General features: G+C 44.2%; 1 protein-coding gene across 1 annotated transcript in view; it reads left to right on the top strand.

Annotated features, from left to right (window-relative positions):
• Positions 1-15,137, top strand: part of DGKG (diacylglycerol kinase gamma) — a 123,196-nt gene that overhangs the window by 92,363 nt on the left and 15,696 nt on the right. Inside the window, 1 exon segment of the mRNA XM_083506384.1 lies at positions 6,514-6,604. Within this exon segment, the coding sequence (XP_083362510.1) occupies positions 6,514-6,604 (91 nt within the window).

Raw genomic sequence — 15,137 nt, 5'->3', positions numbered from 1 at the left:
CCGAACGGCAAGAACGTGCGTTTGTTTTGTTTTTTAGGAAGGAGCAGGGCACCACACAATGCGAAGAGGAGTATTTAGCAAGGAACCTAGTGAGATGCACCATACCTCTGAGCTGCCTTATTTAGCTCTGGAGATGTTTTTACACCTACAGGTGGCCGGGAGTGGAACAGCTGCTGTTTCTGTCTTTACAGCATTACAGCAGTCCTTAAACCTTTGAAAGATTTCTGGGGACTGAGTGAGAATTTTGGTACAGGGGATGAAGCTCGGACATGAACACACTTCCTGTAAACAATCTCTATTAGGTTACCATGGTCTTAGGACTGCACTGGAGTCATCTTAGGCTAGAGAGGTGCCATCAGACATGCAATTAAAAAGAGAGAGGAAGTCCTCAGGCGCTGGGGTGAGAGTGACAATGCAAAGCATATTGGGATGAAGGGGACTCTCCTTTTAGCCCACACCATTTTGCTGCCTAAGGCAGAGCAGCAAATTGCTCTACTCCAAAGTCAAGCTGCATAAAACCCAGGGCCCTTTAAGGTATTCTGCAATGTGAGGCAAAAAGTTGCCTGAGAACCCTAACACATACAGGTACCCCAGCAGTAAAAAAATAATAACAAACTCATTCTCTAGATTGTCTGCTGCTAACCCCTAACTTCTGATTCTCTTCCCCCTCCTGTTTTTTTATTATTTTTAAATCCTTCAGTCCCAAGCACTGGACGTAGATGGAACCCAGCTCCACAGCCCAGTCTTAAACAGCATGATCGCTACTGATTATAACACAATATGTTTATTGTAGGAGGGATGCTGTTCATGCAGCCAGTGTCTTGACCAAGTCCTCATAATGTCATTGGCATAAAAATGCCAGCCAGTACCCTCCAACCCAGTGATTTAATCTGGAGTGGAAATCCAATCTGTTTAAAAACTACTACTACTACTACTAGTAGTAGTAGTAGTAGTAGTAGTTATAAATGACCTGAATATCTGAATGGCTCATTTGCAACATTAAGCCCCCTCCTGTGTGGAAATAAGCTTCCTCAACATTCCTTGGGGGCCCCTCCAGACTAAAGTTTTATTCTGTACTGTATGTATTTTGCAACGTGTTCTTTATAGGGTTGCCATATTTCAAATGCCATATTACTTTATTTCAAAAAGTAAATCTGGACACAAAAGTTGTTTAGCTTTTTTTGCAAAATCTAAAAGAAAACCCCATGCGTTTTTAAGCAAGGAGGGCTGAATACCAGCCAGGTCCGGACATATGGCAACCCCTGTCTTTATAGTGCAATGTTCTACTTTAGTTTGTTGTGCGATGCTTCCCAAATATTACCACATAGTTGTTCAGAGTTTAGCAGAAATGAAACAACAAACCAGAAAATTTGCAGTAAAAAAAAAAAAGTTTTGGGATTTCAGTGGGAAATTATGGGATATGCACTGATGCAAACTGAAGCCGTGCGACCACCCCAATACTTTTGCAGGTGTAAACAGCTTTGAAAGCGTGATTGCTTTCAAACCTAATGTGGAGTGGGGGCGAGGGAGTGGATGTGCTTATGGGTTGCCCTTCACAGAATTAGAGAGAGGACCTTGTGGACTCAACATCTGGAGGGCCACAGGTTCTTCAACTCTAATCTCAGATCTGAAAGTCCCTCCTTTACATTAGGATCTCCCTGCTTCAGTCTAGGAATAGCAAAGGACCAGAACTGTATGATTGTTCCACGTCCACCTTAGCTTTGACAACGGTTAAACCCCTGGGTTCCCAAGAGACCGGCTTACAGCTGAAGTCTGTTGTCTTTGGGTGAAGACAGCTGGCGATAAGGGCTATCGGGAGTGTAAGCAGGAAATAACATTCATTGTCCTGCTCCACATCTTGCTGATAAGCTGAAGAGCAGTGGTCAAGGGTCAGAGGCAACTTGTACCAAGCTGATCACACACTCTTATACTGACACACTTTGCTTTTCTATAATAGCCCTTTCCATATGTAGCCAAGGGCATTGTTAAGGGCTCAAGCCATGGGCGTTTTGCAGTGAAGCCCAGATCGTCTGCTACTTCCCCTCCACTTTTTAAAAAACCTCCCCCTAAATTGACTTAAAGGTGGCTGAGAACCCTGCAAAATGCTGTGCTGGTGCAGACACGCAGCATCTTAACTGCCCAGAGTCATATAGGCATTAACATATGCAAACTTAATGGAAATCTGTGTCATAGGTCTGTACTTAGCAACCCCCCTGCATGTAGCGGTTGATAAACTAAAGCCTCTCATAAACTAAAGCCTCTGATAAACTAAGAATCTGCAAGGTTGTCTGCCTTGCAAGATGCAGGATATAGTCTCAAGCACTGAATGTCTGAAACTCGATCCTGAAAATGTCAGCTGTTCTGTGAACAGAGCACATTTCTGAGACATGTCGCATGATTGTGGAGAAATACCTGAAAACGTTTTGGTCGGTTCCTCTGAGACTGGGCACAGCTCCCAGGAATCGGGGACTAGGAAGCCATCACTCAGCACAGCTCTTAGTGAGTGCTTCATCAGGCCACACCCTCCTTCCACTTACTGCTTTTAGGCTTTTTCCCCTAGTCTCTCCTGAGCACTTCCTCCCCTGCAAAAATTAAAAAAAAAGTGGGGATGAAAAAGTATAAAATCTGCAAAGTTGTTTTTAACAAGACGCAGTTCAAAATTATGCAAACTTTATTCAGACATGCATAATTGCCTCTTCAAAAAATTAACCGTGCAATTTTTGAACCTCTGACGACAACTCTAACAATGTCAGGATGAGGCGCGTAGCAGGGTGAAAATAAATACTGCCTGACATGTGTGTTTGCATTTAGTAAATCAACCTGTCTTCTCTGCCTTTTCTTTCTCGACTGAACGTGGGCGGGTTTCTCATCCACCGCACACCTCCTTACATTTTGCTGTTCTGCTCTTATTTGCCAGTGAGACTATGGCTTCACTGTAGTCCTCATTTGGAGAATCTAGGGGGAGGGTGGGTCCTAGGTTGGTTGTTCAACTCAGAGCCCCTGAACCTCTCAGGCCTATTTGTGAGGAAACTGGCACAATCACTCAGAAATTCCTCTTAAGCAAATACCACTGAAAAGTGACTGAAAATAATGTAATATCCCAATTTCTTTTCACGTAATTATTTTATTTGGTTGATTTGGAGTTTGGTGGGGTTGCTGTTTTAAAAAAAGATTGCTTTTTATTTAAAAATGCTCAAGGGGACATATATCAAATAAAAGCAGCAACAAATGCAAAGGACACTGTACACATCCCATTCAGTTGGCTGGGCCCAATCCCCAATGCATTATCCCTATTATTGGGGCAGGAACTAATTTCAGCTAAACATATAAAGCGTACACAAATGTTTGCTCTGTGTCCCAAAATTACAGCTGTTTCAGGTTGAGTCTGAGTGTATTCATTGAGTTATCTAAGGATATTTTACACTTAAAGTAGTGGCAGGTAACTTCTGCCCACCCTGCAATGTTGTTGGACTGCAGTGCCCATCAATCCTAGCCAGCATAGCCAATGATGAGGAATGATGGGAGCTGTGATTCAGTGACATCTGAAGGGCAGCAAGTTCCCTATCCTTGAGCAGGTGCCTTATTTTGCAGTGTTGAGGCAACGCTTAGAAACTTCCAAGAAGATTCCATTGCTTTCTCCACTGCCAAATAGCTGGTGCTGCTGAAGCAAGGGTTTGGAGTCCTGCTCAATTTTGTAGCCAGGTGTTGTTACAAAAACAAAAAAATGTAGTCACTCCCCTATCCCTTCCTCAAAGACACTTCTCTTCTCTTCCCTCACATTTGCTTTGTTCTGCTGACTCCTGTTTAATCAGCTAGCTGTTCTAAACATGGCAGCATTGATTGTTCTCGCATTCTGTGCATGAGAACCATGATTATCCAGCAAGGACTCAGAGGCACTGTGCTTCTGGTTGTTATTGCATTTAGCGTTTGTGATTTCAATCCCTTTCTCCAGGACCAAATTGTTCAGCGAGGTTCCCACACAGTTTTATTAGCACAAGAAATCAGGTAAGCCTGATCTCTGTCCCCAAAGGCTCTTAGCTCAATCAAAAGGCTAGTGCAGGACAATTTTCTTTTTCCAGTTTGAGTTGAAATTTTGGATCTTTCACAGTGGAGAGCCGCAGCGACCATCAAGCTAACTGGGCCAAGTCTTATTATGAAGAAGTGAATGGTAGAGAGTCCAAAAGTGCACATTTGTTCCATGGCTTTAGCCCTCTTGCCGGGGCCTCCTTGCAAACATTTTGCACAAATCTGAAATTAGGCAAAATTTTCAGAATTTTAATTGGCTTTATGAGTTTCAAACAATTGAGATTCTCCTTTGAAAATTTCCCTTTTTTGCTTATACTTCTTAAAATAAAATAAAACATCAACATGAAGCCTTGTTGATGACTTTTGGGTTCATCCACACTGATCTTTGCTCCTTGCTTTCTAAGCAAAGGTCTGTGATTTCTAGGTCTATGTCTGAGCATGGTTTTGTGTGTGTGTCCCAAAGCTTTTCCGGGGGAAATTTGTGTTTTACTGCTAAATCAGAGCAAATGGCAATCCGAAGAAAACCCAATTGCTGTTTGGTCCGATTCAGCAGTCTCTCTCTCTCTCTCTCTCTCTCTCTCTCACACACACACACACACACACCATGCTTGGACATGGACCTGGAGAGCCCAGATCTTTGCCTAGAGACGCAGAGCAAAGCTAAGTGTGTATGAACCCATAAAAGTAATAATGTTAAGTATCAGCTTAACCTTGAGCTCTTAAGAAGGTATGTAGTGCCTGCTGTTATTGCACCTGCTGTCTTAATTACCCCACAAAGGAGATGGACTATGCCACCATTCCATGGTTGTGGTGCAAGACTTGCATTGGGTTCCAGGACAAAGCTTTGCATGACCCTCACAGGAACCTCAAATTGCTGTATTCCACCATCATAGACAACAGCCAAGGAACTAAGGAGCTGTTTTCCCCGAGTCTCTTGCGTGTGCACACAATGAAAGGAAGCTGCTGATACTGACCCATTATTGTTGCTCCTGATACATTTGCAGTGTTTTAAGTCATGTGCATAAAAGCTCAAGTTTTTCGCAAACATAGCAAGGTGCCACATGGAAAGCTGTCTTTGTGGTATTTCTCATGTTTCCAGCCTGGCACCCAGCTCCAACCAGCTTTGAGTGGGTGACCCTTGGTAGTTTTCCAGAGAGTTGCCATCTTCCTTGGGATGATCAGTGTTTAGCGTGAAAAGCATGCAGTTTTTACCATTTTACTGCATGCAGTCTGGATGGCATTCCTTGATGTTTCATGATGCTTCTGTTTCAGGAATAATGCCTTTTCCCCCAACATGAGATGTGCTTGTTGTTGTCGTTTAGTCGTGTCCGACTCTTCGTGACCCCATGGACCAGAGCACGCCAGGCACTTCTGTCTTCCACTGCCTCCCGCAGTTTGGTCAGACTCATGTTTGTAGCTTCGAGAACACCGTCCAACCATCTTGTCCTCTGCCGTCCCCTTCTCCTTGTGCCCTCTATCTTTCCCAACATCAGGGTCTTTTCCAAGGAGTCTTCTCTTCTCATGAGGTGGCCAAAGTATTGGAGGCTCAGCTTCACGATGTGCTACATTTCTATAATCTGGGAAAATCTGACTCTTATTTCTGGTAGCACTCCTGTTGTGGTTGCTCTGGAGAAGGCAGTCAGAGAATGCCTGTGGAGGATGATAAGCAATACCTTCCCTTTCACCAAGGCCATTTTGCACAAACACAAAATACTTTAGAGGTTGACATTCTTCCCACTACATACACCAGTCCAGGTCACATGTGATCATCTACCTCCCCCACTTTTTAAGTGGCAATTATCACATCACCAAGCTTACTCTCCTCTAGAAATCCCCTCCCCCGCACACCCTTCATGAAAAACAGAGAAATGCATTGTTTGCATTCATTTTGTTTTATTCTTTGAGGAATATGGACACCTCCTCTATGCTTCACCTCCTTCATCACCTCCTCTATGCTTACAGGAGCCCAACAGCAGCATGGCTGTCCCTCTACAGCAAGGTGATCCCCCCCTGCCACCTATTCTGGGTGGATTACAGTACAGAGAGATCTCACTGGTCCCAATCTTTCAACTAGGATTTGCAAATTTATTGTCCAAACACAGATATTTTGGAGTAAGCCTGGATAAGCACTCCAAGTTTTTATTTCTGCAGAGCCTTGGTACTCCCTCTGTGTAATGGTTTAAAAATGCCCCTGTGAATTTAGTCTTGGATCTCTTCCCTTCTCCTGCATTTCACCAGACCACCCTGCGCAAAAGATTATGATGCCAGCTGAGAATTCAATCGCACAATGGCCCTAATTTTCTGGGAGGCAGAAGATGTTCTTTTCTAGCTGTTTCCAGTGGCAGTGTGGTAGTTCTCTGCACGCAGACATTTGCAGTAGATATGGTGCTCAGTGACTGCTGGAGAGGAACAGTATGTTCGGAAAAGGAGATGATGGAGGGGATCTCTCCTTCTGTAATGCCCCCCTCTCTTTGTTCTCTCTGTCAGAATGAAGAATAAACTTTGGTATTTTGAATTTGGCACAACGGAAACCTTTGCCGCCACCTGCAAGAAGCTCCACGACTATGTAGAGATTGAGGTGAGTTTCCAGGGATCCTCAAATTGCCGCTTCTACTGGAGACTGTTGTCCGGGTGATTGCAGTGCCTCTTTGTTGCCCAGGAGGCTATCTGAGTAATTCTTAGTGCTGATACAAATTTCCCTTCCGGCCCCCCTTTCCATTAAGCTGATCCTACACCTGTCACACACAACCTGCTAGGAATACTCCTTAATGGGGTCTACTCTATGTAGCAGCTGTAACGTTGAAGAGTACCATGGAGCTCCTGCTGCCACCACCTTGAACCGTTTCCAGGAGTTTTGACATGGCAGGAATGATGTAGGAATCAGCTTTCAGAGTCGCTATAAATTCACTGCTTCCGGAGGAGTAACCATGTTAGTTGGTTGTGAAAAAAACGATGAAGGACCCTAAAAACTGGCGGGTATATACTGTATTATGGCTTCACCATTCACAGACTAGACTGCAGTTCATCAGATGCCATTAGTGTTACAGCTATGAATTCAGAGGAAAGGGGGGGAAATGTAAAAAGTCAGGTCAAGTGGCAATGAACTGTAAAAGGTAGAGTCTGTGACACTCCAAATTAAGGGTTATCCACACTTACCTTTTGCCCCACACTTTCCAGGCACAAGTCCACACTTAAAAGCTCTGTGTCTGAGCATTTTGAAGGGGTTCCTTTTGCCCTGGAGCTTTCCTTGCAAAAAGCCACTCTTTAGTGCTTAATAGGTGCAAACGTCAATTTGGGGTTTCCACGGATTGACGTCTGTTCCAGTTGAGCTTTAAAGAGCAGATTTTTGTGGGGAAAGGTTGATTGGACATGCAGTTTTAAAGCGTGCACTGTGCCTGGAAAGAAAAGAGAAAAGAGAAACGTTAAGTGTGGGTATATCCTAAGTGGCCATTCACAACACCAATATTTTGTGATAACACTTCCACTGTAGCATTTCTCAGCTAATTAATACTAATAGCAGGAAAGAAACCCATTGTCCTTTCATGCTCAAAGCAGGTATGGATCAAATCTATTAGGCAACCGTAAGCTTTGCAGGCAACTAAGACTTGCCCACAGTGGAGATCTTCCAAGACTTGAGATGCTGAGTCAAGGTACCTATTATTTAGCACCTGTTCTGCTCCCATGCTGGTTTCCCAGCATGTGTAATATGTGTAATAGACATGGGGGGGGGGGGGAAGGATTTATACAAGTGGCTAAATCCAAACCACAAAGGGTTCTGGTTCCTGTATTTCCAAACAAGCCCTTGTACTATTAGTCAACGCTGAGAGTATTTTTGATAGGCAAATAACATCAGCAACAGAGCTCCAAACTTGCTTGAACTCCCCCCCCCCCCGATTATAAGAAATAACAAAGACTGCAATGTTTAATCAATTTAATCAACTGGCTGGTTAGATCAATAGATTAAAATGTTAATTGGCTAAAATGGTGCCACTGTTTAACTGGGTAGCAGGGTTGGGGAGGGCGTTCCCAACATACTATGAATATATAGTCAGATGCATATAAAAACTGTAGGTGTCGTCCCATTTTAAAAGAGGCATTCTCCCATACACAAAGGAATGCCTCTTCTATTGTAATGCTTGCTATGATGTGTACGTGCATCATCTAAAAACAAGGAAAGCATGTTGCTGCATTCAGAAAGTGTTTGGCCCAAAAACAAAACAAATGTGTTAATCAGCTAAAACTTTGATCTTACATATTTTATTTAACCAGCCATACTAATATTTGAAGAACAGGTTTGTTGTACGCATTTTTTCTAAATATCATGGCAGAAGTTTCAAACCATCTTGTAGCACCTTAAAGGCTTGGCCATTTATGATGGGAAAATGCACTGGAAAGAGTGGAACAACACTTGCTTGACTCAGTGCCGTAGAACCTCTCGACAAGCAAATAAGAATAAATGTTCAGCCAGAAGCCGATGGTTTCTAACCTCCCTGCACACTTTGTGCGAGCAAATCAGGATGAATGCTCAAATAAATAGGTTGTCAGGAAATGACCAGATTAAAAGAAAGTCCAGTGCATTCTTTTAGTCTCCACTGTGCTTCTGAATGCAATGAAGAGGGGAGGCAAAGAAGCAGGTACATTTTGCCTCTTTCTTCCAAACATGGATCCACAGCCCAGGAGGGAGTCAAGAGAAAAGTTCCCAGGAAAGCTTTGCCTAAGGGCCATTACTGGAGGGCCACCTCCAGGGGCTTATGACTTCCACAGCCTTCCTGAAAACAATCCCCATCTTACTGTTAATTGGAGCTGGAATCCTGCTTCAGGCTCACAGTTACACATATGAGCAAGTCTTTGGATTAAAACACATTCAGACCCAGCTAACAATAAATATCCTGTTGCCCTTCATTGTTCAATGTGTAAGCAGAAGCTCTCTTTTTCTGCAAACAGCCAGAAGTTCAGTCCAGCCTATCCTTTAGTGACATTGCCATCCACTGCTAATTTGGGTGCACGGGGGCAGTTTCTTTGCCGTGGAGGAAGCCCCTCAGATACCAAAGGCAGGAGTTCTGTGAAAAGAAAAACAGCCATAGACACTAAGCGGCATTTTAAAAGTGCATACACATCACTGAGGGATCCTCCTTCAAGTGTACTTGTTGGTCCCAGCATCTGGGCTCTTGCCATCTCTGAAGTCAGTTGGAGGAGAGCAGAATTTAGCCTCTTCCCCTCCTCCTCACAGCTGTACTTCAGAGCTTGGCTGGAAGTGTGTGTGTGTGTGTGTGTGTGTGTGTGTGTACACCCCGTGTTTGCATACAGCGATCTTTGGGCTAGATGGAAACAGCCTTTAATTAGAGAGGAGTGTGAACAGCTTGCCAGGGGTTGCTAAGAGCCCTGTCATTTTACTCTCTCTTTTTCTTTTCTTTTCTTTTTTACACAGTTTGTATTGGGGCTTTGGGGAGGTGTGTGTTTTCTGTAAACTTCCTCCTTTCCCCATCGGTGGATAAATGAACCTTTCATTAGTTATTCATTAAAGCTAGAATGCAGAAACGTCAGCTGGCACAAAAACCTTGCCCTGGCGATGGAGTGTTTCGCAAATGACTCCCCCTGTCCAACACAACAGAAGATGGCCTCCTGTCAAAAGCTATGCTCAGAACTAGGCTGCGTGGCAGTGAAAGACAACAGGGAAGTGCCACCTGTTTTGAAGGCTTGCCCCATGGTCCTCAGAGGAAGGGCTGTAGATCACTGGTACAGCAGCTGCTGGAGTACATGCTGAAGGTCCCAGGTGTAGACATATTCATGGAGGAAAAGGCTATCCATAGCTGCTAGTCATAATGATCAGAGACAGCACTGGGAAACAGCAGCAGGAGAGCACAGCTGCACTCATGTCCTGCCTCTGGGCTTCCCAGAGGCACCTTGTTCACCAGTGTAGGAAGAAGGATGCCGACTAGATAACCCACTAGGGTTCTTTTTGCATCCTTCCCTCCACCGTTGTGTACATAGCCCTGTCTGTTCTAGCCTTGCTAATATTCTAGTATTGTTTGCAGAGTGGGAAGGTGCCAGCCTAGATTAACTCTGTGTATATGTGCAGCTTTTGGGAATGCAGTGCACTGGGTGAGGTAAAGGTGAGGATGTGGGTGGCGCTGTGGTCTAAACCACTGAGCCTCTTAGGCTTGCAGATTGGAAGGTCAGCGGTTTGAATCCTCGCGACGGGGTGAGCTCCTGTTGCTCTATCCCAGCTGCTGCCAACCTACCAGTTTGAAAGCACGCCAGTGCAAGTAGAAAAATAGGTACCGCTGTGGCTAGGATTGCCATACATTTGGAATTTCCCAGACATATCTGGAATAGAAGAAGAAGAAGAGTTTGGATTTGATATCCCACTTTATCACTACCCTAAGGAGTCTGAAAGCAGCTAACATTCTCCTTTCCCTTCCTCCCCCACAACAAACACTCTGTGAGGTGAGTGAGGCTGAGAGACTTCAGAGAAGTGTGACTAGCCCAAGGTCACCCAGCAGCTGCATGTGGAGGAGCGGGGAAGCGAACCTGGTTCACCAGATTACAAGACTACCACTCTTAACCACTACACCACACTGGCTGTAGTCGGTACTGTACTGTAGTCAGAAGCTGTGTCCAGGCAGAAATCAGTACAATGTCTGGGAAAATATGGACATATGGCAACTTTGGGCAAAGCTAAAAAAACAAGCAGCTCATCAATTTTGCCCCCCCCCCTCCAAAGAAGCTCAACCATTTTTGTGTCTGGATTTTCACTGTGGCAGGAAGGTAAATGGCATTTCTGTGCACTCTGGCACTCGTCACAGTGTTCCATTGCGCCAGAAGCAGTTTAGTCATGCTGGCCACATGACCCGGAAAGCTGTCTGTGGACAAAAGCCGCCTCCCTCAGCCTAAAAGTGAAGATGAGCACCACACCCCATAGTCGAATTCAACTGGACTTAACAGTCCAGGGGTCCTTTCCCTTTTACTTTACTGCACTGGGTGAGCATCTCCAGATCATCTCAAAAGCCCCATGTGGACATGCCCTACTGCTGATTGCTGGGTTGTTGTTGCCCTTTTCCTTCTCCCTCAATTTTTCACTCTACAGCTCCCTTTTTTCCTTTCAGCCTTGGTAGGGGCTTTATAATAAGCATGCTTATTGTTATAATAAGCACACAACTTATGCATAGTTAGACCTGAGCCATCCCCAGCACATCAAATGTCTGGGTCCCACTCATCTGGACACTTCTCCTGACCTTCCCTTCTAGTAATTGTATCTCTGATCCGTTTAGTAACAGGGTGCAAAAAAACAAAAAACAAAAACCCTGCCAGATTCCACAGCTTCCCTAGGGAACTTTTTCCCCATTGTCCAACATTACTTAAAATTTAGGGAGGGGTGCTTTACTGGTTTGGTTTTTAAGTGAACGCTACTATTACCTCCTACGTCCTGCACACCCAGTACATCTATAAAATAAGTGCAGCTGAAAATAGCATTTGCCTTTCTTTTCCAGGCATTGACTGCTGAGATTGTATTCCATTTGTGAATCACTACAACTCCTAGGTCCTTCTCATCTGTGCTGGATCCTAGCAGGTTTATCCTCCAGTGGTGGCTGGTGACCATTGGGATGGGTAGGGTGGAAGGCAGGGAGCCCAACATTAGGTCAGAGCCAATCGCAAGGCTGAGCCAACTAATTCTAGTTTTGGTCGCCATACTTCTCCTTTCTGAGTTCTAAAAAAGGGCAACACTGAGACTTAAGGCTCATCCACACAGAGAGGTTTTGCCTTTGCCCTTCCACTTTCACCCAGCAAACCCACTTTTTAGCACTAAATTGAAGCCAGTATCACTTCGGAGAAAACCCAGTTGACGTTTGCCCTGATTCAGTGGTAAACAGCAGGTTTTCCCAGGGGGAAAGTGGCAAGGAAAGCGGAAATGTGGGTGAGAGGTAAAGGGAGGAAGCAGGCAGGTCATGCCACTCTCTGGACTGATTGTAAGTAAGGACAGAAGTTGGGGGGCTGGCTAAGGGCAGGCTGAGGTTGGTGGGGCAGAAACCCCCCTTGCCCAAATACTGTTACCCTCACATTTGGGATATGTATGCTATATACATTGCCATTTACTTTCATGCTGTTTTATTCAGCTTAACGATCCTTTTGAATCATTATAAGAAAGATAGGCACATTTAATGACCTCATCTGAGCCCTAAAACTAGTGAGACAGCAACCCAGGTCAGAGGTTGTACTAATTCAAAAGACCAGCAGCTTTTTAGGAACCAGGGATTCCTATCACCTGGTATCAAAACAACTCACTCTTCAATCACAGCACTGACTCTTTCGGTAAAAGCAGTGAAGGGTAGAAGAAGCCAGGCAGGTTTACCTTACAGAAATATGTTAGAAGGGTATCTGCACATTTTGCTTCCTAGCTTTCTTTCGGGATGGTGTGATAATTAATTTTCAAATGAAAGCTCAGAATCTGGGGACCTTGCTGGCTGTGGGCCCATTACATCAGTACCCAGTTGTCAAAATTTTCTGACATATTCCAGTGGCCTCCTAACAGGTTTAAGAATTGCCAAACAATATTGCCCATCACCAGACTTCTGAATTTAATCAAGAACACATGTTACTGCTTAAAATAGCAGACTTAGTGCTTACACCTGGGCAGACATGGATACCTTGTGTTTCAAAGTTCATCCTCCTAAAATGCTAAAAAAAATTATCAGACAGTTTCAAAATTTCCTAAATTCAGATATTAGCTTAAACTTGCAAAATCATGCTTAAGGAAAGCAGGAGGTCCAGTTCTTTAGAAACCATGTTAGTAAGTGGGAGACTTTAAGCTAAGCATTTAGGGGGGAAATAACTTTCAGAACAAGGAGGCAATAAAATACCATACTTCATAAAGAGGCATTCCAGACACAAGAAGGGCAGATATTGAGGAATAGTATATAGGAAGCCTTAGAAGTTGCCCTTTCCAGCTGCAGTGGGGTATGGAAGATGCCCTACTCTGCAGTTCCATCCCATCCTTAGAATTGGTACCTTTGATTCTTCTTTGGGGTTTCTTCTCTGTCAGCCAGCTGGCCTAGGGGGGGAAATACAAAGCTGTCTTTCAATTGAATGGTTGTCTTTGACTATTTTGTTTAACACAATGCAAAAAGGGATTCATGGCTGAGAATTGAAGTCAGATGCGGAATATACAAACAGCAAATCTTGCCAGAAGCTTTTGGGGCAATATGCAGTGAGCAGTGCCCAGCTGGTGCTTGGCCTTAACCCCAGAACCTGTTTTCCGTCCCATGGCTGAGTCATGGGACATGGGAAGTAATAAAGACAATAACACTTTTGATGATGTGCAAAGTAACCATCACTCACCCAAACGATCACAATAGGATCTGCAAGAAAAGTTTCCAGGCCTGTTGTTATAACCTCCACACAGGCTTGGGTGCTAACACTTGTCACGGTGTGATATATGTTCTGAGACAGAAAAAGACTTATTGATTACATACAGGGATTCTACTTACCCAGCCAAATTATTTGAGCCTTTTTCAGGTTCTGTACTGATGTACATCAGTGAAATGGGAAAGGCACCTAGATGTAATGCTTGTGGAAATAGATAGCCCTCATTTCCCATTTGCAGGACTGCAAAGTGTTAATCCGGTGGCATGAAAGCAACAGTTTGCCCTCCCTCTGGCTCCAGGCATCTGTCATGAGCACAGTGAAATGACAGTTTTGTTTTGGAAATTGGCATCAGTTACGGTATAGACTCTTGGAAATAAAGTTGGTTTTTTCCCCAGCTGCAAATGTCTACTTCCAGTCTCCCTGCCAACAGCCTGTCAGCTGCCCCTTCTCAAAGAGGCCATTGTACCACACTGGCACAGAGACAGAGCACGCTTAAAGAGGGAAACATTCTCTCTGCCCATTGGATGCTCGTTCCTCTGCTGTGTGAATATATGGCATCTGTACTGTATCACGTTCTGTGGCCTGCCAGACCTTTGCTTACCCAGCAGCACAGAGAAGGTTCAATCATAATATTCCCGTGAAAAACAACAGAACCAACTTTAGCTGTTGGCAATCATTGTTCCTTCTGAACTGAAGCAGCGACCCTACTGCTATTTATCTACCTTGTATTTAGACCTGCTTTTTTAAACATAGCTTTCTGTTGATGTCTGGGTCTGTTGCTCCTGTGATGACTAGCATTTCTAGCAAGCTCCTTGAATCAATTAAAAAAACTGTTCAAGCCTCCCTCCCCTTTTATAAAAGGTGATGCAAGTATATTTTGCTCAGTTTTTGAGGGTATTGTAGGGTCATTCGTCCCTGGAAGTATCCTTTAAGGCTATGTTGAGAGAGGGTATCTGGAAGCAAATGTGTTGGTGATTTGCCACTTTAACTGTCACAACTTTAAGTGAGGTGAGTTTATCTGTTGTTGAAAGCATTTGAGTTACCTTATCAGAATAATTTTGCCATCGGGCTTTGCCACTTCACTAGCAGAAGTCACACCAAGGAGTATCTTTCATGCATTTTGCATCAGATGCACCAGCTACACACCCAGGCTCTTGCTGCCGTTATCTCTGCATAATCTTCCAAATTAATTTCTGTAGGTATCTTACATGGGGCGGCCTTGTAATGTGGCCCATAAGGCTTTTGCAGGTTCAGAATGCTGGGACTTGCCTCCCATGTAGGAAAGGGGAAGTGAGAACATATTCAGCCTGTTTTATGTCAACTGTACTTGGTTCTTGTTTGTTTCTGGGCCCAATTCAAGCTACTGGTTCTCTCCCTTGAAATCCCGCATGGCCTTTATCTTCAGAGAATGCCTCTCTCTACATATGCACACATACACCTCTCCACTTGGTCTAATCTTTCAGCAAGGCCCCGTGCAGGATAGGTCCTTTCAGTAAATGCACAAAAACAGCTGTAAAAAAGTGTGCCGAGTCGTTTTCCTAGCGCCCTTGAGATTTTGGAGTGCACTTCTAACTCATTGCTCAGCTTTCGGCAGGAGGGGGAATTCAATGCCTTTCTGTTTCAGAAAGCTTTCCACAGTCTTAGAATGATACTCTTGATTGTACATTAATGCTGTGATGTGTTTTGATAAAGGTGGTGTTTTATTGGCTCCTTGGCAGTTAGAAGTCACTTTGGATTATTAGGAAAGT

This window comes from Podarcis liolepis (genome assembly GCF_965112155.1).
Source record: "Podarcis liolepis genome assembly, chromosome: 5".
NCBI classification, from domain to species: domain Eukaryota; kingdom Metazoa; phylum Chordata; class Lepidosauria; order Squamata; family Lacertidae; genus Podarcis; species Podarcis liolepis.
Note: the sequence above shows the minus strand (reverse complement) of the source record. Positions and strands in the feature narration are given on the sequence as shown.